Source organism: Prenolepis imparis, unplaced genomic scaffold (genome assembly GCF_030444845.1).
Source record: "Prenolepis imparis isolate NDT839.2.m4 unplaced genomic scaffold, iyPreImpa1.0 SCAF_55, whole genome shotgun sequence".
NCBI lineage: Eukaryota > Metazoa > Arthropoda > Insecta > Hymenoptera > Formicidae > Prenolepis > Prenolepis imparis.
The window spans coordinates 137,711-164,343 of NW_028141213.1; the positions used below are offsets into that span (position 1 = coordinate 137,711).

Here is a 26,633-nt window from a genome sequence, read left to right on the forward strand (position 1 = left end):
TCCACATAGATATTTTTTTTATAATTCTTATTTTATTAAAAATGTAAAAATTATTGGCGACTATTCTTGTATATTAATATATTATACCAATAATTTTAACATGTTTAATAAAATAAGAATTATAAATGTGCCATGTTCAAAAATATAGAGTGAAAAACTAACTATAGTTATACGCATATAATTTTATATCTTCTGAAACATCTTGTGCGAGATAGCATGTGCAGAAGGATATAAACGTAATATTTTCTTTAAACATCTACTTAAATATGGTAGATTTTACAATAATTTAATTGTATATTTCTCTCCATTCTCTTGTAACGCAGCAGCGACTTGAGTTACTTAATTAGATTATAAAAAATTTAAATATATGAATATGTAGACAGCTTCCTAATTCCATTGTCGTAAAAGTCTGCTGCCTGTCTTGAACCAGCATACTATTTTATATAGAATAAAAAATCGGGACAAGAATTTGAAAGAAACACACTTATATTCTATTCTTGTTATGACTATACTATTCTTGATATTTGATACTTACTGAATATAAACTGCTCTCATTTTTGTATTGTACCTTTGATCGGGACAAATTTTATACGAATTGGATTAGCCGGACGAATCATTTCGTCAGGTTTTATTAATATATCTTTTACATGGTCAATTGGCACCACATAAAAGTTTTGTATTAGAGGAGCTATCATAGCTTTTAACTCCAACATAGCGTATTGCTGACCTATCATTTGAGAGAACTAAATATATCAGAACTTCTTATGTAAGAAAACATAAAAATTAAATAGTTTACCTATACAATTCCGAGAGCCTGCGCTGAACGGTATGTAGGAATAAACATGACGATTTTCGGAATTCTCGGGTAAAAATCTGTCTGGATCAAATACATCTGGATTTGGCCAAAAATTAGGATCTCTATGAACTTTAAAAATATGAAGCAATAAAGTTGTTCCAGTAGGTATTAAATATGATTCTGAAAAGGAATATTATAAGATTATACAGATACAATTTTTATAAATAATTGAAAGCTGCTAAATACGCATTCATTATCTTAACATATAAATCTTAACATATAAACAGTCTTCTAAACATATTTATATCTATATTATGTTTGATAACATATTTCAATGCCATGTTCAAAAATATATAGAGTGAAGTAGTAACTATATAGTTATACGTACGTAATTTTATATCTTTTGTGGTAATTCGTAAGATACTATGTGCAGGAGGATATAAACGTAATATTTCCTTTAAACATCTATTTAAATATGGTAGATTTTGTAACAATTTAATTGTATATTTTTCTCCATTCTTTTGAAACTCAGTAGCGACTTCAGTTCTGATACGATCCTATATTAAATGTGCATTTTATTACTGTTCTGAGAAATACTTATGTATACACGTAATACATAAAAATTCTGAATTTCTATATTTATTTTAATTTCTTATATATTTAAATTAATTTTATTGATATTCTTTCTCTCTCTAATATACACACTTTTCAAAATTCTAAAATTAAAGTATTACTTTGAAATGATAAAAAAATGATGAAATTTAAATATGTGTAATTTTGTAAAAAGTAAAATCGTAGAACGATTTTTAGAAGCATTTTACAGCGGAAAATTTCAGCTTTTAAACGCTGTCACTCTCTTTTCTCGACGATGATTCTTCTCTAGATGACATAATTTACAAATCAACTGTGAAAAAATAACTTCAATTTTAAGAATCATGCATGCTGAAAAGGGACTTTTTCTATCTTAGCTTTCAAGCTATATATTTTTAAACTTTAATCATTTAAACTATCTACAGTAAAGTTAAATAAAACAATTCTTCTTTTGCGTGAATAATTTTAAAATTGTAGTTCCTCTTCAATTTTTCATAGTTAATTTGAAAGAAGTTTTACCTAGAGAAGAATTATCGTCAAAAAAAGAGCTTGACAACATTTAAAAGCTCAGACTTTTAGATTCTAAATCCTTAAATATCCAGAAACATCTAATAACTTTTTACAAAGTTATATACATTAATATTTTATTCTTTTTTTTTGACTGAATCGAAGTGATGCTTTAATTTTATTGAGAAATGTATAAAAAAATATATTGCAGTGCAAAAGTGTAATATTTTTACTGCTCTCATAAAAATCAGCATAATTATGTATATATAAGCATAATCAAATTTGCATATACAACTACACAAGCATAATCAAATTAAAATAATACTTATTTAATATGATTTATTAAATTAATAAAATTAATTGACTTTTTTCTAATTACGACAGTTATTTGTTGCGAAGTATCTGAATGTCCTTGTGTTCAGCCAATAGTAACAATGCATACATTATAGTTATCGCTGTAGTATCATGACCCTGTGCATAATCACATTTACATATACATATATCCAAATAATACCTTCTGCTCAAAAAGTATCCGGAATTTGTAAATAAAACATTAAATGGTTAATTATTCTTCTATATTTATTTTGTCTCCTTCAAAATAATCTCCATTCTGAGCTACACACATATACCAGCGGTTAACCCATTCTTGAAAACACTTTTCATATGCCGATTTTGGGATGGCCTTCAGCTCCCTCTGCGAATTCTTTTTCACTGCGTCTCAAAACGTTTACCACGAAGCGGCAATTTGAGTTTTGGAAAGAGAAAAAAAATCACACGAGGCCAAATCTGGAGAATACGGTGCTTGTTCGATGATATGGACCGAGTGTTTGGTCAAATAATTGCGTACAAGCTGCGATGTGTGCGACGGCGCGTTATCATGATGCAAAATCCACGAGTTGTCTTTCCACAAATCTGGCCGTTTGCGACGAATATTCTCTCTCAAACGCTGCAAGATCAGCAGCTATCTCTCTTTCACTTACACGACGATTTTCGAGCACTAATTTCTTTACTTTTTCTACGTTTTCGTCGGTAGTTGACGTGGATGGCCGTCCAGAACGAGGCAAATCTTGAACTTCGGTACGGCCCTCTTTAAACGATTTGTACCACTCATATGCCTGTGTTTTTGACATACACGATTCCCCGTAGGCTTTTTGTAGCATTTTAAGCGTATTGGAACAAGAAAATTCGTTGGAAACACAAATTTGATGCAAATTCGTTGCTCAACTGAATTCGACATTTTAAAATTCGCAGACAGTATTAATTATCGATCCACTCAAACACTGTAGTAAACAAACTTATCGACAGATTGATTTGAACATTGACATACAAGCCGTCAAAAGTGCTACCAATCTGAGAAAAAAACATCTTCGAGGTATCTCCAGCGCACGCCGTTTAAATTACAAATTCCGGATACTTTTTGAGCAGAAGGTATATATCTAGAGAACTAAGAAAATTAATTACAAATATAAACCGCAAATATGAAGGAATCGACTTCATTTCTGATATCTGAATCAGTTAAACAACCTTCTTGAGAAGCCGCTATTAAATGATCCAATAAGGCAAACCGTTTTTTTCGACCTAAATAAAAGAAAAATAATATACAGTATGTATATGATATTGATAGCATAAAGATATTGTATCAATCTCATAGCATAAATTTTATGTGTTTCTCGATTTAATAACATATTGATCTTATTTAAAACTCTTATACACATAACTTTTATAAAGTTAAATAGATTGATGTAATTTTATATATATGTATATATATGTATATGTATATATACATATACTCCATATTGTGTACGATTATGATGTATGATGAATATATGTGTATGATGTGTTATTTACATATTGCCAAAATAATTTACGCTATTAGAATTGCAGTCGAATTTAAGCTATAATCAAATTATGTTACATATGTATTTACCAATTATTTCTCCATCATTATCTTCAACTTTTGTCTCTCTGTCATTTTCAAAACTTTTCAAGTGTTGATAATTGGTACATTTATGATACAATTTCCTTTCTGCAATAATTTATATAATTACAAAATATTAATCTTCTTTACTATCTGTATTGTATTATCAAATACATCATATATAGTATTAACATTTACGAATTACACCATAGTCTTAATAATATATATGATTATTATGAAATTTATATATTATAAATAAAAAGAAAAACATATATAAACCTTATGGAAATATTCTGTTAAAATTAAAATCAATTAATTTATTTTATAAAATACAATAGAAATGAATGAATAATTATTGAATTTATTACAATATAAATCAGAATTTTCATGTTAAAGTATAATTAAATACTACATATACATATGAGTTTAGAGAAAAATTAAATATATTTAAGAACTAATATTTAATTTGCGAAATATTATTTTTTTTAAGATTGCAAAGTTTTATTAAGAATTACATTATTTCCAAACATTATTTAATTGAAGTTTATCAAAATTTTGACAACAAAAGCTGTTTTGATGAAATTATAATATTATTAATTAATAAATTTTCTAAAACTGAACTAAAAAGTGTAAAAGATATATGAAAAATTTTGATAAAACTTGCGAAACTTCTACCCATTATTTTGATTTTTAAATGTATTATAATGAAAAGAATTTTGAATTATGTACACTTTAAATCACGTGCAGACTCTTTCATCTTTTGAGATACGACACTTTTGCATTTTTATTATTGATTATATTCAGTTTTTCGTACTGTGTATTATTCATGCCTTTTTGTTCACATTTTTTATTTGTGTACACTAATTACAATTAGTCTTTTTTATCTTTAGTATATGTTACACTATCGTCATAAATTTCACCTATTCTAGCCAATGCAACTACATGAGTTTTTTAGTACAAAGGAAAACTTGTATTTTATTGTTTTAAACTTTAGTATAAAATACATGCATGAATATATATTCAATTTTATTATAGCCGTAATAATTAATCCCATAAAATTTTAAGTTAAGCGTATATTAAAAGTTAATTTAGGTTATAAATATATTGAAAAAAAATTTATTAATTTTATTATTTACATTTTACATAATTCATTAAATTTTTTGAAATTAAAAGGCAAAAATCTTTTGCATGGTCTTGAAAAATTAACATTTAAAGTGTAATATTCAATGAATGTATTTATTTTTAAATAACATTTTTTTTTTAATCCAACAATAATTTACATTGTAGATTAGATATTATAATAAATTATAATGAAAGTCTATTGAATAATCTCTTTCGGGTAAAATCACGAAATTTACTGAATAAATACAATTTTATTAAAATTTGTTGAATAAAATTAATTTTTAATAAATTTTTCTGAATTTTTATTAAAATTTTAATAAAATTACAAAAGGGTCAATTAATTCATGTATCAATATGTGATTCGCTGTATTGTTTTAGTATTATATGATTTTATTATAATTTCTGTAAAATATTTCCATCAGGATATATACTATACATATATATTAAATAATATCATTTTTACATACTTTTTTACTGAATCCATACAATATTTTCAATACTGTTTTCTGTAGTCTGCCTTTTGAAGATAACGCAAATATCATATCGTTATACAGCCATGGCCTGACTATTCTAAATTATAATTATATAATGTATGTATAATTTTAAAAAAGTTATAAAAAATATTATACTATAGAAAACTAATTTAATATGACATAATAAACTTCTAATAATCTTTATATGACTAATAATATAAAGAGAAAATTTGTAGGATTTAATTTTAAGTATTCCAGAAAAGAATTTTCCACACACATGAAGAATGTATAATTTTTAATTATAGTTTTATAAAAAAATTCGTATTGAGGATACGCCATTAAAATGCATTTCGAGATCTAGCATCGCGAAACAAGCTGTTATACGTTTTAATTGAAAAACAAATCCTACTCTACACGCAATCGCGATCGATATCCGAAAACTATGTTCTATGATAAAATCATTAATGACTTATTTAACTATTACAATTAACAATTAATGTACAACTATATATATATTGTGACAATAGATCTTTTATATTATGCATTTTTCGCGTAATATATTTATTAAATCGAGTAAGAATTGAAGTTACATATGCGAATCTAAATTATATGTATATTATCATTTCGTTGCGATCTTTACGAAATAATTATTACTTTATTGATTGCGCGCGCGTGTGTGTGTGTGTGTGTGTGTTAAGCCGGGTCTACACGCAACGTTTTATTCATCGTTTTGTCTGCGCAGTTCAAGACGTTGCAGACAAGACATTGCGTCTGGACAGGAAAACTGTGTAATTATGTGAACTGCACGGAGACGGAACACGGAGACGAAAGACTATGCCCAAGAGCATAGTTTTGCGTGATTTGCACAGACATGTCGGTGCATGTGGACGCTCCGTTCGTCTTTTCTACACATGATGCTCAGTTTTTTTCAGATAAATTGCAAAAATTGACCAAAGTAAAACTTTCCTGATGGATTTTGCAAAACAGAATAGGTAAAACGATGCTGAAAACTGTGCTGTGTGGATACTACTAAACTGCAACGATTTTTACATCGTTTTACCTGTGCAGTCAAAACTAAATAAAAAAACGTTGCGTGTAGACCCGGTTTTAGAGACAAAAATCTATTTCGTTCAATTCTTTATCGTTTGATTTTTGATGATCTAAATCTACATAAATAAATATAATTTGAATATAAAAACGAGCAGTAAAATGATCGAATCCCAGAAAGCAGGGGAATTATGTAATTAAAATAAGAATAATTTCCAAAAAATTATGGACAATGGAAGATTTAGGACGCGCAGTAAAACAATCGAATCCTAAAATCGAGTAATAAAAATTCGGACGGGCATAGTGCGTGCTTGTATTGTTCTAGTTCATGTGTAAATAGTTTGATTATTATCAGCCTTAATATAACTTTGACGTAAGTTTAAGTTGTATGTTGAATTGTATAATTACTTACTTCCACATGATTCTATAATTATTAATAATTGTTGGATATATGTATAATCTAGCGAGTTCAAATAGCCCGCGCAACCAATTGAGTTAATGTAACTAAGTTGACGACAGTGATTGGCGGCGCTTCAGCGCTAGATATATTTTTCTTTTGCATGTGATTGCGCTAAGAAACTTTGTTAGTTAGTTCGTTCCTTTTCTCTCACTAAGCGACTTCACCTTTTTTTGTAACTTTTGTTCCGTTTATCAATAAAATAGTTCTGATATATAGAAGACTCTTTATATATAAAAGAAATAACTAATAGGTTATGGGCCCAGGCGCCTCAGGTTTAAGGAGAATAAAATAAATAAGCCAGGTACCTGTTATATTGGAATATTGAAATCGGACTTACAAAAAGGTTCGTCAGTGCTAGCCATAAAAGGAAGAAAATATGGCCGACTCAGCAGTACATTTGGCTTTCGAGAAGCTAGACGGTCGAGAGAGTTACAATAACTGGAAATTCGGCATGAAGATGGCTTTGATCCACGAAAATTTATGGCATACAATTGAAGGTTATCCAGAGAAAGATTCAACGTCGGAGCCAGAAAGACAACGCAAGGACCAGAAGGCTCTAGCAAAGATTTGCTTGATGATCAAGCCATGTGCGTACGCCCATGTTCGATCGGCAGAAAGTGCGAGAGAGGCATGGCTAAATTTGCAAAAGGCATACGAAGACAAAGGACTGTCACGAAGGTTAACCTTATTACGTACACTTGCTGGAATTAAGTTGCAAAGTTTCAAAAACATGGAATCGTACGTAAATGAAATAATATCGGTTTCACAAAAACTAGCTGACATGGATGCTCCCTTAGATGATGAATTCATTGCGGTTATTATGTTGAGTGAACTCACAGAAGATTATAATCCAATGGTAATGGCCCTGGAAAGTGCAAATGTAAGACTAACAAGTGACTTTGTAAAGGCTAAACTCCTGCAGGACACGAAGCATTCAAATAGTTCAAATTCTGATGACAAAGCCTTTTACTCGAAAGGAAATAAAACACACTATAAAAGAAAGACAGTAGTGTGCTACAAGTGCAATAAAGAAGGTCACTTTAAGAGTGAATGTCCTACCAACAAAAAGGCTAATAAAATGAAGGACAAAGCAGCGGGTGACGCCTGCAAGAAGGACAAAGCGTTGTTTGTATCAAACGCAAAGGACTCAGCAACTGAAGAATGGTACGTAGACTCGGGTGCAACTACACACATATCCAATAGGAAGGATTGGTTACAAGACTACAATGAAGACAGAAATCACAACGTAACTGTTGCAAGTGGTCAGGCACTGAGTGCACATGGAACTGGAAAAGTGGTTGTTTCCACAAGAGATGGCCCGAAGAACATTTTCAGTGTAGTTTACGTTCCGGGCTTGAAGACTAACCTGCTTTCTGTAAGTAAAATGATTAAAAATGGTCATGTCATAGTATTCAATTCAACAGGTTGTCAAGTCTATGACGCTGAAGACTGCTCGATAAAGAGAGAAGTTGTTGTCACAGCCTCCAATCACAAAGGCTTATATCGCTTGGACACTATCTCTCAGGAAGCAAATCTTGCAAAGCACGTTGACAGCGAGGATATATGGCACAGAAGACTAGGACATCTTAATAGAGTAAGCATGAATCTACTCAAACAAGGTTTAGCAACAGGAGTCAACTTCGCCGATGAAAGAGGTGAGCAATGTGTTGCCTGCTTAAAAGGCAAACAAACTAGAAAGCCCTTCGGGAATAAAAATGCAAGAAGAGCTAATAAACTATTAGGTATAGTACACTCAGATTTATGTGATCCGATGCCAGAGTATTCGTGGAGTGGAAAAAGATATATACTAACCTTCATTGACGATTTTTCTAGAAAAATCCATGTATTCTTCCTTGCGTCAAAAAGTGAAGTGTACTCGACCTTCAAAGATTATCAACGTCTAGTAGAGAACGAAACCGATTACACCATAAAAGTTCTCCGTTCGGACAATGGTCGAGAGTACATAAACAGAGAATTTGAAGAATATCTCAAGTCAAAGGGCATCAGACATCAACTCACGGTTCCGTACACGCCAGAACAAAATGGCGTGGCAGAGAGGACAAATCGGACAATCGTTGAAAGAGCTCGGTGCATGATGCAGGATGCAAATTGCGATCAGAAATTTTGGGCAGAAGCAGTGAACACTGCAGTGTACTTGAAGAATCGTTCTCCTCACAAAGCAATAAAAGGAAGGACACCAGAAGAAGTATGGACAGGCAGAAAAATTGACCTAAGTCACTTGAAAGTATTCGGTTGCGTGGCATACGTACACATTCCGAAGAATTTGAGAAGCAAATGGGACGCAAAAGGAAAACCGTGTATATTCGTCGGATACTGCGAAGACACGAAAGGATACAGACTATTTGATCTCGAAGAAAAAAGGAAAGATAATCAGAGCAAGAGATGTAACTTTTCTGGAGAATATTTTTTCGATAAATGATATAGAAGAAAAAAATAAAAGTATTGCTCATACTAAATTATTAAGCGATAAGGAAGAGTCAGAAGATCTCCCAGAGACAGAGGATTCAAAATCAACACAATCGAATGAAACTGGAGATGATTCGGAAGAAGAAGAAGAGGAAGAGAAATATGGAAGTCTCACAGAAACAGAAGAAGAGGCGGCGGATGAATCTTCTGCGGTCCTGGAAACTGAAGAGAAAAACAGAAGATACCCAAAAAGAAACAGAAATCCTAAGGAGTATCCGGACCACATGCTATATCAAACCATGTATGAACCGAATGACCCGATGAATTTTGAAGAAGCTGTCAAACAAGAGGATAGTGCTCGATGGAAGGAGGCAATGAAAGCAGAACTTCAATCAATGGCGATCAATAAAGCTTGGACCCTGGTGGACTGTCCAGAAAGTAAGAAGATAGTCAAAAATAAGTGGGTGTTTCGCACAAAAAGAAACTCAGCCGGTGACACAATAAAATATAAAGCACGTCTAGTGGCAAAGGGCTTCACCCAAGAATTTGGCAGTGACTATTACGAAACATTCTCGCCTGTTGTAAGACATTCTAGTATAAGACTATTAATTGCTCTTTCCGCAGAATTAGACCTAGACATAGATCATCTAGACGTAGACACAGCCTTCTTAAATGGTGAGCTATCAGAAGAAATTTATATGAATCAGCCCGAGGGTTTTATTGATCCCAATAATAAAGATAAGGTATGTCTATTAAAAAAGGCAATCTATGGCCTTAAGCAATCCTCTAGAGTTTGGAATAAAAAGGTAGAAGAAGTATTGCTCAGGTTAGGCTTTCAAAAATCAAAGTTTGAAGCATGTATATTTTTCAAAATAAGCAATAAGTTTATTATAATTATTGCGTTATATGTCGATGATTTTTTAATATTTTCTAATGATAAAACTGAAAAAGTAAAATTAAAAGAACAATTAAAGAAGAATTTTAAGATCAAAGACTTAGGACAAGCCAAAAGATGTTTAGGACTAAATATTGAAAGAGATAGAAAGTCAAAAATAATAAGCATAAATCAGAAGGATTATATTCTAGAACTGCTTGTTAGATTCGGTATGTCAGAAGCAAAATGTACTTCAACTCCCATGGAGGCAGGTTTCAAAATTGATTGTAATGACAAACAAAGTATTAATAATGTACCATACCAGCAATTGATAGGTGCGTTAATGTATTTAGCTGTCAACTCTAAGCCTGACATTGCATTTGTAACCAGTTTTTTAAGTCAATTTAATAGAGATCATACTGATCAGAATTGGAAATCAGCAAAAAGAATTCTAAGATATTTAAAAGGTTCCCTCGACCATTCATTAGTTTATAAAGGGATTGGTGACATTAAAATAACAGGCTATGCAGATGCAGATTGGGCGAATGATGTAATTGATCGCAGGTCATACACAGGCTATGTATTTATGTTTGCAAATGGACCGATATCCTGGGAAGCTCGAAAACAGCGTTCGGTAGCTCTATCAAGTACAGAGGCAGAATATATTGCCCTCTCAGAATCTGCCAAAGAAGCTATTCATTTGAAAGGATTGTTAAATGAGCTAATCAAACTTAATAAACCCATAACTTTATATAATGATAATCAAAGTGCTCAAAAACTAGCGTGCAATCCAGTATTTCATAATAGAACCAAACATATTGATATTAGGTATCATTTTGTCAGAGAAACTCTTGAAAGGAATGCGATTACACTTAAATATATGTCCACTGACAGAATGATAGCTGATATTTTTACCAAGCCTTTAAATGGTACAAAACACGCATTTTGTCTTAAAGGTCTAGGCTTAAGCATGCCAAATGTTACACAATAATTTTTTTTGCTCACTAGATTAAGCGGGAGTGTTGGATATATGTATAATCTAGCGAGTTCAAATAGCCCGCGCAACCAATTGAGTTAATGTAACTAAGTTGACGACAGTGATTGGCGGCGCTTCAGCGCTAGATATATTTTTCTTTTGCATGTGATTGCGCTAAGAAACTTTGTTAGTTAGTTCGTTCCTTTTCTCTTACTAAGCGACTTCACCTTTTTTTGTAACTTTTGTTCCGTTTATCAATAAAATAGTTCTGATATATAGAAGACTCTTTATATATAAAAGAAATAACTAATAATAATTTATTTCCAAGATATCCTGGATATTTGTAACATTTACTGAATTTGAAGTACTTACCGATAAGCAATAACTTCAGATATCTGGTGGACCGCTTTTCGATACTCTAGTTCGAACGTACCGAAGCCTTGCAAAGGAGTACCCATGGCAGTTTCTACAAATATCCATTTGTCAAAGTTATATCAAGCAATATATAACGTACACTCTAAAAAATATGTAAAATTACGTAAATAATAAGTGTAAAATTACATGACAAATAATGAATAAAATGTTATATAATTACATATGAGAGTATTCTGTTTTCATTATTTATTGTGTAATTTTACAATTATTATTTATATAATTTTTTATATATTTCTACAATATAGTGAAATATTTCAAAAATACTTCAGACTATAGAAACCAGATGTTATTGATTTTTCATTCATTGCGGCATCGATTTTATAGAAATTTAAATTTTTTAAATCTTATATATAGTTATTTAAATAAAATCTCTATATAATATCAGGACACGCGGAGTCTCACGTCAAGTATATAAGCAAAATAATATAATTCCGTGATAATGACACTGCTACAACATATATTTTACTGAAGTGACAGTTCTTTTAGCACATAATAAATCTTATAGTTTATTATTTTCTTTTGAATAAAGCAATATTTAAAATATTAAATATTTTTACAATTTCTATTTTAAAATGAAGAATTTAGCGAAAATTTCACTTAAGGGGCTGCGCACAATAAAAAGAATAAGAAACAGGAAATAAAGAACAGAAAATAGAGAGCAGTTAAATATACCTATCAAAACTTACCTTTAAAAAAAAAGGTAAAAAAAAGGCGCTAAGTAAGAGCTCGCCAGTAGTGAAAAATTACCCATTGCAAACCTATGTAGAATCGTATGAAAAATTATCCATTGCAAATCCATGTAAAATCATATTGTATAAAAAATTACCCATTGCAAACCCATGTAAAATCGTATGAATAATTATCCATTGCAAACCCATGTAAAATCATACCTATGTAGAATCGTACTACAAAAATATATAATATAAAAAAAATTGCGCTAAGTGAAAGTAGAAACATGTTCCCGTGAAAAATTAAAGTTGCAAACCCATAGAGTCGTGTATAATTATAGACTTCCCTTCACGCTGGAAGTTGCAAACCCATGTAGAATCGTATAATTATAGACTTCCCTTCACGCTGGAAGTTGCAAACCCATGTAGAATCGTATAATTATAGACCTCCCTTCACGCTGGAAGTTGCAAACCCATGTAGAATCATAATAATAAAAAGAAGATAATTCATAACTAAATATAATTTAGTAACGCAGAATAGAGATATTTTACACGTCACGTTAGTACTATTCTTTCGTTCCTCTATTTTGCATTAAAACTTTTACTAAATTATATTTTACATGTTTTATATTGAACTGTTCTTTATTTCCGGTTCCTTATTTTTTATTGTGTGCAGCCCCTTTTTTTTTTTTTTTTTTCGCTGAGGAAATCCTTTATGGATACCGACGCCTCCCGGGAAAGAGGCGGCGGTTATGTGGGACTTCTTGTTCCCGTTGACCGAACCACGAGTGATTCGGCCAACGGGCCTAAGCTTACCACTAAAACCTCAGCGAGTGTCCTTCACGGGCGTTAGGTAGGGGGCGGCGAGGATGCTGGAATCCCATGCCGTCTCGCCGATTGTGTGCAGCCCCTAAGGTCCTGCGCACAATAGGAAAAACATTAGGAATAAATATTAAATATTAGGAATAAGAATTATTTTAGAATAATAAAATCGGAAAAACTTTAATATAAAAATACAAATTCAGGTATAAAGGACTCTTAATAGTTTATTAGCCCTTACTAGTCCTTTATACTCGAATTTGTATTTTTATATCAGAGTTTTTTCGATTTTATTATTTTAAAATAATTGTTATTCGTAATATTTAATATTTGTTCCTAATATATTTTCTCTATTGTGCGCAGGGCCTTATACACCATTGTTATTGTCGATTTAAATGATATTGAATTGTACATTGTGAGTACAATTGCTTCCTTTTACTTAAATATACGCAATGAATAATTTATCTCTGAGAAGAAATCTTAGTAATTGTAGTAAAAACAACTATATTTTACGTACGCATCTACATTTGCTAATAAAGAAAATAATTTTTAATATATTTATTGTTTGTAAAAAAATTATTATTTTGATTAGAGAAAATATGATATACTCTCTTGGCTTTTGTTATTTCTTTGATACATATGCAGGATACAAACTCACCACATATTGCGTTCAGTGTATGTTTGCTGACAAATGATAATAAATCTTGTACTGTTCCGTCAACTATTCCTTCAACTTCTAAATTTTTCAGAGACTGTGTCATACGATTACCTTCCTGAATTAAAATTTCAACAAATTGCTGCAATATATTAAAATGGAATGCAGGTGTTAATATCTTTCGCCGTATACGCCATTTTTCACCTAAAACAAAAACAAAAAATTATGTAATAATACAATAAATTGTGCAATTCTGTGACGAGAATAACATTGCTTCTTAAAACACAGAGAACATTTTAGAACATCTTTTATAAACATCGGAATAAAAATGTATAATCCTTTGTTTTTATATTGCAATAAATAGAAGCAAAATTATTTACTTTATCAAAATAAAAATTAATTTTAATTGTGACAGGATTAATTAATTAAATTAATTCTTTTTAAATAAATTAATTTTTTGATTTATGTTTACTAAGTATTTCTTACTCGATTTGATAAGTATTATCCTGTAAATTTTCTCTTTTTTTAACATCTTGTATCCGCACAAGCATGTACGAGTATATGCGCATATGCATGCAGAAAAGATCATTTTATATGTGACCATTTGAAGGTTATTTGAAAATTATAAATCATTTTGACGCTAATTATAATGCACTACCAAGTCAGAAATATGTAATACCGCATTTAAAAGAAAATACTGATGATTTTAAAGTTATTTTAAAGATGACCTCAAGGAAAAAATTTTATAATATTATATTTGTTTTTTTAAACAGAGTTGAAGTAAAACTTTTTTTGTTTTTAATTATTTTCTTTTATTTTAAAATTTAATACAGATATTTAAGTATTCTATTTTAGGTATTCTATTTTTTATTGTTACCTCCGCTGGTGAAAAGACCTGATCCTAACCAAGGACGGAAAATATCATATATGAAACTCTTTTCAATGTATTCTTTATTACTTAGTATGATCTGAAATAACAGAAAATATTAGATTTAAAATATTTATACTTACAATTAGTATTTTTAAAGTATTTTATTGAATTTTATATGCAGATAATCGATTAATCGTTTATACTTTTTTATTTAGTCATACTATTTTTCATATTTTTTTTTCATAAAGGCTATTTTTATGAATAAAAAATTGTTTGGAAAAATAAACAAGCTTAATCTTTAGCTTGTGTTAAAAAATAGCTACTAGATTATGTTTTTTTGATTACCTTCACATCATCTGGATGACGAATACATACAACAGGTATAAAGAACATCCATAATTTAAAAATAGGATAATATTTATCAAACCAAATAAACAAAAGCTTCCAGATATTCTCTGAAAAATGTATGAGAGTATTATAAACATACATTACATAAGGAAAGTGAAGAATTATATTTTTTGTTCAGAAAAAGAGTTTTTAAATTGCTGTAATTTGTCGGAAATAATTGTATTATTGTAAGACAAATAAAATAGCATTATATAGAGTTCGAAGCTTTAGAATTTTATTATTGAATATAATTACTTTTATTTTATGTATGCAAAGTTATGTAATAAAAAAATTATATTCGACCAAATTTTTGTTAAAAAATTCTTGATATAATAATTATAAATTATAATTCCAATAATTGAATTTTAACGAAAAGATTTTTCTCCTTTAATTGTTTTTTTTAATGGAAGAACTCAAAACACTAAGTATTTTTCTCTATCTCGAAGTTATTAAGTTATTAAGATTTATTATAAGAATTCATTATAAAAAAAATTATAAGGATCTTTTTTTAAATTTTTAAGTCGAAAACTAAACAAATACTATCGGTATTAGCATCACTAAAGCCACGCTATCGAGATTGATCTAATTTATTAATTCTATATGTATAGACATGCGTAACGTGGACAAAAAAATAATTTTTTAATGATTTCTTTATTATTAAAAATATATTAAATATAATTTTACTTACCTAATTTATCTTGGAATAGCAATACATTGCCAAATATCGGGATGACCGTAGGCCCAGGTATCAAATTGATCAATCGCCCGTTTTTTCCGTAATGCACGTAATAATTATAAGCCAATATAATAAAACCAAGGAATAACAATATCGTAATGATCATGGCTTATTGTGACGAGGTAATCAATTTAATTAAATTATATTTTTTCCAACTTTCTTCCTTTTTTAGTTCAAAAGTGTAATTATTTCACAATACTTCTTTTTTGATAAGATTGATCGCCTTGATATTCTAAAATTCTAAATGCATTCGGTAAATAAAATGTTAATTAAAATGTATTAATTATTTTATTGTTAATATAAAATATAATGTTGATTATAATTAAACATTTCACTAGCATTTGTATAATAAATACAATAGAATTTATATTTATAGAAAAATATTATTTAGCCCATATTTTTAATTAAATTTATAAAAAATTTTAATATATGAATATGTAGACGTGTTACATGTTTTACAAATCGCTTCGGTAGATTTCGATCGACACTGCGGTGACGTCGAATATTCCGAGGTCCAGAAAATTGAAAAAGTAATTAGAGAATGAGAATAGAGTTATTCTTAGAACTTGCTTTATTATGGTTTTAAGAAAACAGACAAAACGAGACTAGACAGAGTTCAAAGAATTTTGAAATCTTGATCGATCGAAAGTTGAGCTTTGAGGAGCCTCGTTTGTATATGTTATATGTACGAGGGTTAGTCCAAAAGTAAGTTTTTTTTAATTTTGTTTCTTTCAAGAAACGACAATTAGCAGATATTTCAGGCGTCAGAAACTTTTATTTAGGTATGCTGAAAACATTGGTAAAGTTTGGTGCGGAAGCGACTTCGCAGCTGTAAGTACGCAATAGCAGTTGGACTAAAAAAAATCGCTCCATAATTGCAAGGAGCGTACTTACAGCTGCGAAGTCGCTTCCGCACCAAACTTTACCAATGTTTTCAGCATACCTAAATAAAAGTTTCTGACGCCCGAGGTATATGGTAATTGTCGTTTCTTGAGAGAAAAAAAATAAGGAAACTAACTTTTGGACTAACCCTCGTAAATTGCATGTGTATGTTTGAATTAATAATCTCGACATTATAAGACTAGTTAAAAAATATAACACGATTGACTGTTGCGTAAAAATCCATTTAAAGAGCAAGTATATATTATGTAATCTGATAATAAGATATCCTGACAATGAGAATAATTAAATATAAATCGGTAATAGATAGGCTATTCGAGCCGTACGCGGATGTCGGTGCATCGATTCCAACAAAAATTAATTTTTCGTTGGAATTAACTAATTGTGCACTGGGCACACATTTTGCTTGGTACACCGCCAAGACTTTATTAAGGAACAATCTCAATTCGAGAATAATTAAAGTTTTTTATAAATTGCACGAAAACGACTGCGCGAAACTTATTGATTAATTTATTTAGAATTTTGTCCAAACAACGCAGAAAGCAGGTTCTACACGAATTTGCAATTTTTAAAATAATATCCTTTCTATATCAAAATTAAAGAACATAAATATGTGAAATACGATGCTTCCTTCATTCATCTAACAAAATATTCCGGGAAAAGGCAACGTAAAAGAACCAAAAAAGCGAAATTGTGAAATGATTTTTTTTTTTTTTCGATCCTTCTCTTCAATCAGACAAGAAATATTTCTATTATTTTCATTTACTAATGTTATTTTTAAGCTTTCAACAAAAACGTTCAGTCTCTTTATAGAAATTTATAGTATCTTCCCGTCTTTTCACGCATTGCTACAAAATATTGCACGAGAGAAGTAATGACAATTCTGTCTTTAATTAAATAATCTTTTTTTAAATATTAATTAAATCAAATATATAGAGTTACAATATTTCTATAATATACGTGCGTATAATTCCGATCATATCTATATTCTTTAAGCAGCATATTTGCTAGCTTGATGAAAGTGTTCTATTTTTTGAGATTATGCTTGTAAAAGCTGCATAATTAATATTCGAATCTATATTCTAAAATTCAGTATTTTTCCAGCACAGTTACATTTCCTTAACAATAAATTGTGTTATGTTTCGGATGAGCCACGGAAAATGAGTTATTTGAGATCGTTTCCGGATGCAAAATTAGAACTTTTCTGAAACGGCCCTCGTTGTTTGATTTCAATTTTAATGTATTTTTATTTAAAAAATTGTTTAAAACATACACATAGAGATATACTCACAATTTTACTCCTTAATTTACAACGATTACAATATTAAGTAGGTATTCTATCTGCGACTGCGATACTTATTTGTCATGTATTATTTAGACTATATGCGATCGCGTTACCGCTTAAGATTGCGACTCTCGTTAGCGACTAACACACTGTTCTTTTAATAATTTTTCACTTCTGACTGCCTCGAGCGCTTCTGCTGCCTGGGTTTTATTACTAAATTTTGGGTTGAATTCGATATACTGGAGAGGAATTCGCAATGCAAGCGAAAAAAGTTCGAAGGCCAACTTATTTGCTTACACATTCAAAATTTTTCGGTTTGTGTGCGGTAAATATCCTATTGAATATATTAATTATGTTAACTTTTGGTTATAGTTTTTTGAGCCATAACAATTGGCTTGATAAAATATTTTTATTTTTAATCTCAATTTTAAAATTATTAATATAGTTATTCCATACTTTTTACCTATTGTAAAGCAAGTTTGAATTCGATAAGATGTTGTTCTTTTTATCTGAACTTTTTATGTTATGTTATATTGTTACCATAAAGAGAACACCTTCGGCGTTTTATTTAACTGTTCGATTGATTGATTCTCCGATTGGTTATCGATTAATTTGCGTTTTAACTGACTATTCGCATTAGCATATGCCAATTACTAAATTCGACTGACTCGCCTTTTCGATGAATCTTTTATATATACTGTTTCAGTTTTTTATATACGAGGGTTGTCTGAAAAGTTTCCGACCTCAACATGAAGATGGCAGCATTCGTAAACAAAAGTTGGGGAATGTGTTTGCGCATGCTTTGAAAGGTCACCAAAATTTCAGCCATTTTGGACGCGCAGTTGTTGTTTGATAATCATTTGAGTGAGTCGATGTGAGTGTTTTTGTGAAAATGGAAAAAATCGAGTATCGAGCTGTCATTAAATATTTGTTTTTGAAAGGCAATACGCCTACGCAAATCAAAGACGAGTTGGACGCTGTGTACGGGGACTCTGCACCATCATTTACCACCGTGAAATTTTGGGCTGCTGAATTTAAACGTGGCCGTACCAGCTTGGGTGACGATGAACGTTCGGGACGTCCAAAAACTGCAACCACTGACGATAATATCGCTCAAGTTCACCAAATGGTGCTAGACAACCGTCGAATTAAAGTTAGAGAGATAGCAGAGGCTATGAACATGTCCAAAGAACGTGTTTGTCACATATTGAATCAAGATTTAGGCATGAGAAAGCTGTCCGCGCGATGGGTGCCGCGTTTGCTCACTTTGGACCAAAAACGTGTTCGAATGAACATTTCCAACGATCTGTTGGCGCAGTTTAGGCGCAATAAATCAGAGTTTTGGCGCCGATTAATTACTGTAGATGAAACTTGGATACACCATTATACTCCAGAAACAAAAACACAGTCAAAACAGTGGACTGCGAAGGGGGAATCGGCTCCAAAAAAAGCAAAGATTGTTCCTTCGGCTGGGAAAGTGATGGCAACTGTTTTCTGGGATAGTCATGGAGTTATCTTAATCAATTATCTTCAAAAAGGAAAAACCATTACAGGAGCATACTACGCATCAGTACTTGACAAGCTGAAGGCAGAAATTGCGGAAAAACGGCCACATTTGCAGAAAAAAAAATTTTGTTTCACCAAGACAATGCGCCGTCTCACACCTCAGCGGTTGCCATGGCGAAAATCCACGAATTACGGTTTGAACTGCTTGACCACCCTCCTTACTCACCAGATCTAGCCCCAAGCGACTTTTTTTGTTCCCTAAGCTAAAAGTTGCGCTCGGAGGACAGAGATTTTCGTCGAATGAGGAGGCCATCACCTTCGTAAACAACTATTTTGCAGAGAAAGACGCCGAGTACTATTTGGACGGGTTGAAGAGATGGGAGCATCGCTGGGAGAAGTGTATAGACTTACAAGGAGACTATGTAGAAAAATAAAAATTAATTTGAAGAAAAAATGTCTTGTATCTTTGTTAGGTCGGAAACTTTTCAGACAACCCTCGTACTATTTATAATTTATAATTATTGATATATACTAGAAATGACTCATATTGTGATCAGATCATGTAGGCAAAGTTCAACTTGAAGCAAACAAATTCAAAGTCAAAAATGCTTTCTCGCCTCTGACGTCACAATCCAACATAGCCGCGGCGAGGACCCATACAGCACTTTGCTGTATTTGCACATCATGCGATTGATTAATCGATGAATTAAAATAGTCACCCCATTATATGATGTATGCGTGCGTCAATGTTAAGTGTGATGGGTATGTATAATGACCCATGAAATCAAACGTGTCTTATTTTTCAACATATGTAGATCAATTAGTGTTAAATACCTGATACCCGACCGTCTATAATTTTTCTTAATTATCAAGAGACACAGTAGTGTCTCGCGCCAAGTCTACTGAGCGTAGCTTTGCGTAGCGACTGCGAGGCATGCCGTGTTATTATACGCGAGTCGGACAGTTGAGAGTATCATATATTTCTGATACACAGTAACGGCTGAAGCGATCGAGTTCTTACTACGCTCAATCGATAGATTGAGTTTAAATTATATAATAAAAGTGTCTTTACTTTTTCTCTATGTGCTTTGTAAAACGGAGATATTATAATGTAAAGTTTGATTTTCTAAAAAATTGACTCAAGTTTTGGTCGTCATCATCGACCTTCTCAATGCGCATGTACCAGAAAATGTCCAGTTCGAGCATTCATTACAAGACAGCGTTGATGTCGCTCCATGAATGTCATTTATTTAGGTTATCAGTTTTGATATTTTGACATAGGTTCAGTTTTGATGTAAAGTAAAAGTATATTTGTGTCATTTTACGAGAACTCTTTGTAAAACGTTCTAAATAAAGTAGGAGATTGAAGTATTTGTATATAAAGATACAAGTGTATGTAAAAACTTTCGAGGAAAGATTGTGAGTGATTTAAAACCGGAATGCTCTATTTCCTGCTGGTATCCAACATTCAAGAAAGATGCCTTGGAGGCTACGATTCTCGACATTCCTGACGATGTATTAAAATACTTGGAGCACGACGCGTTTGTGTTGCCTATCGAGGCAGTGAAATCGTTAGCAGAGAATTCCGAATGGACTGACGGTTCACCGGTGACCGGTGAGGATGAGGTTCATTATCCTTTCTCAATATATTGAAAAATTCATGCAATGAATTATAATTATAACTAGAGACAACTACCTAATTTATAAAAGTCTCTTTAATCATTACAGGAAACGTACTATCAACCAGCATTTCTGGAATTCAGTAAAAAAATACAAGATGTATTAGACGAATATGATACAATATTCATTAAAACATGTATTATAACGGCAATCTCTCCGTTTTTCTTGTAACTTTTATATTTTGTTTAATTTGGTCTTTAAATAAGATTCTGAGAAGGAAAATCGTCGCTCATGTTCCATTTATTTTTAATTAATTTTTTTTAATTTCTCGATGTCAGTAAGTAAAAAAATGATAATTTATGATATCTCTCTCTCTCTCTCTCTCTCTCTCTCTCTCTCTCTCTCTCTCTCTTTTAAAGCAGAGAATATTTGTTAAATTGTCGTAGAAAAGTATTTATACAATTTTATGTTATTGACAACATAAATAAAAATATTCTCTGCTTTAACCAAGAACACAAACTGATAATTATAAAATATTCTCTGCTTTAATCAAAATCACAAACTGTTTTCTGTGGGAATAGTAATTTTATTATATTTAAAAGAATATATTAAATTTTAATAATTTTTAATGGATTAAAATTTAATATATTCTTTTAAATATAATAAAATTATTATTCCCACAGAAAACAATTTGTGATTTTCAACGTCGGTCGCGGCGACCACCGTACAAGAGTAAAGTGGTATTAAAAAATTAGGTACCGGAAAGTTATTGGCATGAAAATATTCCTTAATTAATATTATTTGAAGATATCTAAACGTCGAATTAGGTGCTCGTTTCGTTTGGCAGAATTTTCGAACTTTAACGTCCCTCGCGGCGACCTCCGTACAAGAGTAAAGTGGCATTAAAAAATTAGGTACCGGAAAGTTATTGGCGTGAAAATATTCCTTATTTAATATTATTCAAAGATATCCAAACGTTGAATTAAGTGCTCGTTCTGTTTGGCAGAATTTTCGAACTTTAACGTCGGTCGCGGCGACCGCCGTATAAGAGTAAAGTGGCATTAAAAAATTAGGTACCGGAAAGTTATTGGCGTGAAAATATTCCTTAATTAATATTATTTGAAGATATCTAAACGCCGAATTAGGTGCTCGTTTTGTTTGGCAGAATTTTCGAACTTTAACGTCACTCGCGGCGACCTCCGTACAAGAGTAAAGTGGCATTAAAAAATTAGGTACCGAAAAGTTATTGGCGTGAAAATATTCCTTAATTAATATTATTTGAAGACATCTAAACGCCGAATTAGGTGCTCGGTCCGTTTAACAGAATTTCTTTAATTTCGGTCGCGGCGACCGCCGTACAAGAGTAAAGTGGTAGAAAAGAATTTATTTTTGGAAATTTCTTAACGGATTCTGAGAGCACTTAATTAGCACCTAATTATTATGTACTAGTCCTTTTTTTAATTATTTTATTTATATATTTTTTTATATGGGGGGGCCAGCTTAATGTTAAGTCATCCCCCCCCCCAAATATAAATTTAATTTTCTGCCAAACGGTTAGAGCACCTAATTTCGGCAAATAATTAGCACATAATTAGCACTTAATTTTAATTAAGATAAAAATTAATTTTGCGTTGGTGGGGGGGGCTAACTTAATAGGGGTAGGAAATTCCCTGATGTTATGAATATGATATTAACAAAACGAGAATTATAGAGAATTTCAAAATTAACGTTAGCATATTGTTTAATTTAGCAGTGCCTAGTTTTTTTAATTAAAATTTTTTTATTTTTTTTTATTTCTATTAATTTTAATAATTTTTTAATTTTTATACTATTCTATACATGGGTTTCCAACTTAAATTTTCCACTGGTACAAAAATTTCTATTTTCACTTGGCGCGCAATTTTTTTTTATATCATTACTTTTGTAGTACGATTCTACATGGGTTTGCAATGGATAATTTTTCATATGATTCTACATGGGTTTGCAATAGGTAATTTTTTATACTACAATTCTACATGGGTTTACAATGAGTAATTTTTCATACGATTCTACACATGGGTTTGCAATGGGTAATTTTTCACTACTGGCGTGCCCATACTAGGCGCCTTTTTTTACCTTTTTTTTTAAGGTAAGTTTTTATAGGGATATCATTCATTTTTGTACATGATTTAGATTTACTAGAGTTGCTCAAATAATGCCATTTTTTCAGAAACTATTTATTAAACAGGTTTGAAATGTTTTTAAACATACATGGATATTTCTTCTTTTTAAATATATATTATTTTTTAATATAATCTCAACCAACTTCTATAACCTTATACCAGCACGATACAAGTATATGTATGCCTTTACTGTATCAACTCTTGTTTTTTCTACGAAACCGTCATCACAGCTTCAATCATCCCCTCATCATCTTCCCAATCTTGTTTCGCAGAGATCTTTAAATTATATGTTTAATACAGTTTAGCGATAGCTTCCAATATTTAACTTTTTGAACCACTTAATTAAATGCACTTCGCGAAATACGGTTTGGAAGATGAAGAGGGCGTGATTTAAATGTGAAAACATGGGTTACGTGGAAAGGACAAAAGTTGATACAGTAAAGGCAAGTAAATACATATAATGTATCGTACTGGCATAAAGCAATAGAAGTTGATTGAGATTACCATGTATATTGTGTATAAATTGTTGAATAAATATTCTGAAAAAATAATGTAGGGCATTACTTTTTGAGCAACTCTAGTACTATTTCAAAAGATTACAATGTCCTCATTCTGTATCTGTAATGTAAAACATATTTAAATCATTAGAATACGGACATATATGCAAAATATACTGTTTCTTTATTTTATATTAACAATTATATACTTATGAAAGAAATAGTAGCATAGGATGGCAGCGTAACAAGAAAGTAGTTATTATTTTGAAAGAAATATAGAACATCATATAAGTAGTATTGCATATCACATGTATGTAGTATACATTGCAAAATGTAGATCCTTCTATTTCTTTCTTGAATACATATTTATATAATGATATTTGCAACTACTTTCTTGTTACGTTACCATTTTACTATTTCTTTCATAATAATAACTACTTTCATGCTACGCTACCATCCTACTATTTCTTTCATAAGTATATAATGCGACGCCTTTACCCGTCTCGGGAACGCCGATCGCGAAGGGGGGAGGGGCGTGCAATATCAACAGTTCAACATTAATTATTAGTTATTCGATAACGGTATAAATTTCGGTATCCGGAGCGTTCGTTAAATAGGCGAACCTTCGGTAACCGGGTGCTCGGTAATATACTGCAATTCGGTAACCCGGTATGTTCGTGAAATAATTTTGGCCGCGATTTCTCGCGCCACGGTAACGAGAATATCTTACAAGGAGACTTACGGAAGTGTAACTCACCGATTTTAATGAAACTTTGCATACTTGTAGAACATCGAAAAATAATCGACACGTATTTTTTTATTTCGGCAATGGTGCGGGTTTAAGGATAGAAACCACCCTTTGAACGTTAGGGGTGGTCTCCAAGCATAGACAGAAAACAATCATTTAATTTAGAAGAAAAAATACTTCTAGGGAGGTTTTAGTATAGCTGATTCAGAATCTGACGTCAAAATTACAAAATTCAAAATGGCGGATCCAATATGGCGATTACATCTCATGACAAAAGGGTGCTTTTTAAAATAGAAATCAGAAAACATTACATAAATAAATTAATAGAAAAAATGCTTTGAAAGCTTCTCATCTGTAAAATTTTTTCTAAATAACAACGTATGAAAGTTATTAGTGGGTAATTGAATATATCATTAACTAAAATAATTTTATCGCTGCCTCTGGCAATCAAGCTCAACGCACAAGAATCTAAAGACCTAATAACTATGTTGCCAAACTGTCAAACTTCAATTATGAAAACGACCGATTTAATTTACTTTCATATAAATGCATATAAAAAAAGAAAAATGATTCAATATTCAATTACCCACTAATAACTTTCATACGTTGTTATTTAGAAAAAATTTTACAGATGAGAAGCTTTCAAAGCATTTTTTCTATTAATTTATTTATATAATGTTTTCTGATTTCTATTTTAAAAAGCACCCTTTTGTCATGAGATGTAATCGCCATATTGGATCCGCCATTTTGAATTTTGTAATTTTGACGTCAGATTCTGAATCAGCTGTACTAAAACCTCCCTAGAAGTATTTTTTCTTCTAAATTAAATGATTGTTTTCTGTCTATGCTTGGAGACCACCCCTAACGTTCAAAGGGTGGTTTCTATCCTTAAACCCGCACCATTGCCGAAATAAAAAAATACGTGTCGATTATTTTTCGATGTTCTACAAGTATGCAAAGTTTCATTAAAATCGGTGAGTTACACTTCCGTAAGTCTCCTTGTTAGAGTAGCGGAATAGCGGTCCGGCTGCGCCTAGCCCAGTATATGGCAGAGGGGCGCGATTCTTGAGTAACACAATAGATAGATTCTGGAGAGGAGGGGGAAAAGCATTCGATATACACTTTTCAATAATTAACAAGCAAGTATATTTAACATATATTACATTATAAGGACATTTACAATTAACAAGATAATAATAACAGAGTTACAACAAGATTAATATACGATCGGAACAAAACTCGTTATATGAAATACACGCGATATACCAACTTATTCGGATCGAACACGGTTACGGTAGCGAACAATCGGTGCGAGCCGATAAACACGGCATACAAAAACTCAGGAATTCGGTCGCGGCATTCCTCACGTGCGCGAGACTCCGGTCTTCACAATCGAGATATCGAAAGGTCGGAATATCAGAGAACGGTACTTACGGTATGTTTGCGAAGCCTCAAATGGCTCACGGAAAAATTATAGAACGCTAATATATAATGCGGTATTCACGGAATCTTCACGACATTTAACCAACGGTAATTTCGCGCTATAGGTACGACTCTCGCAGAGTCAAAGGCATTATCGATACGGTAACTCCACTCGCCGAGAGCGACCACGCACAAATCCCGATGATCGTTAACGCGAACTTATAATTCCAACAAAAGAGATGACCCGATACGATATGATAAGATATAATTTTACGGACCTCAATTTATGACGACTGTCGACGGCAACTTCCCCGAGAGGGGCACTTTCGCGCAATCCGGTATAGCTAGTATCGCGGTAACAATTATCTGGAGCGATTATGCTCTGAAGAACAGAAACGGTAATTCGATATTAAGCCGCCGATTTTACTCGGCAGAACTTAACCCACGACACGGTAATACACGACACTAGCTCAACCGGGAACAATTACTACTCACGAACTACCCGAGTGGCGGCTTACAGTATCTCGCAGTGATGATCGGCTGTCGTCCCGAAGTTGCTGCTCACTCTAACTCTCGCCGGACAGAAGTGACTCTTCGAGAGAGAGTCCTTAGGTCTCTCGAGTTTCGCGCCGATTTCCCGCGCATCCTGTCGATTTTTGGTCGCCGTGGGGCGGCCTGGATCCACCCGTCGTTCCCCCAGCGCCCTCGGCGTTATATCGATGATTTTCGGG

General features: G+C 31.7%; 1 protein-coding gene across 1 annotated transcript; it reads right to left on the reverse strand.

The window, feature by feature from the left end:
- Positions 1 to 334: 334 nt before the first annotated feature.
- Positions 335 to 26,575, reverse strand: LOC145947226 (cytochrome P450 4C1-like). Its single transcript, XM_083057029.1, is given in 15 exon segments — positions 335 to 434; positions 536 to 727; positions 797 to 976; positions 1,185 to 1,355; positions 2,299 to 2,365; positions 3,366 to 3,472; positions 3,822 to 3,953; positions 5,398 to 5,504; positions 11,564 to 11,657; positions 13,772 to 13,972; positions 14,646 to 14,736; positions 14,985 to 15,094; positions 15,715 to 16,002; positions 23,800 to 23,853; positions 26,421 to 26,575. Coding segments are annotated over 12 exon segments (1,590 nt in total). The 5' UTR covers positions 15,869 to 16,002; positions 23,800 to 23,853; positions 26,421 to 26,575; the 3' UTR covers positions 335 to 434; positions 536 to 551.
- Positions 26,576 to 26,633: the final 58 nt, after the last annotated feature.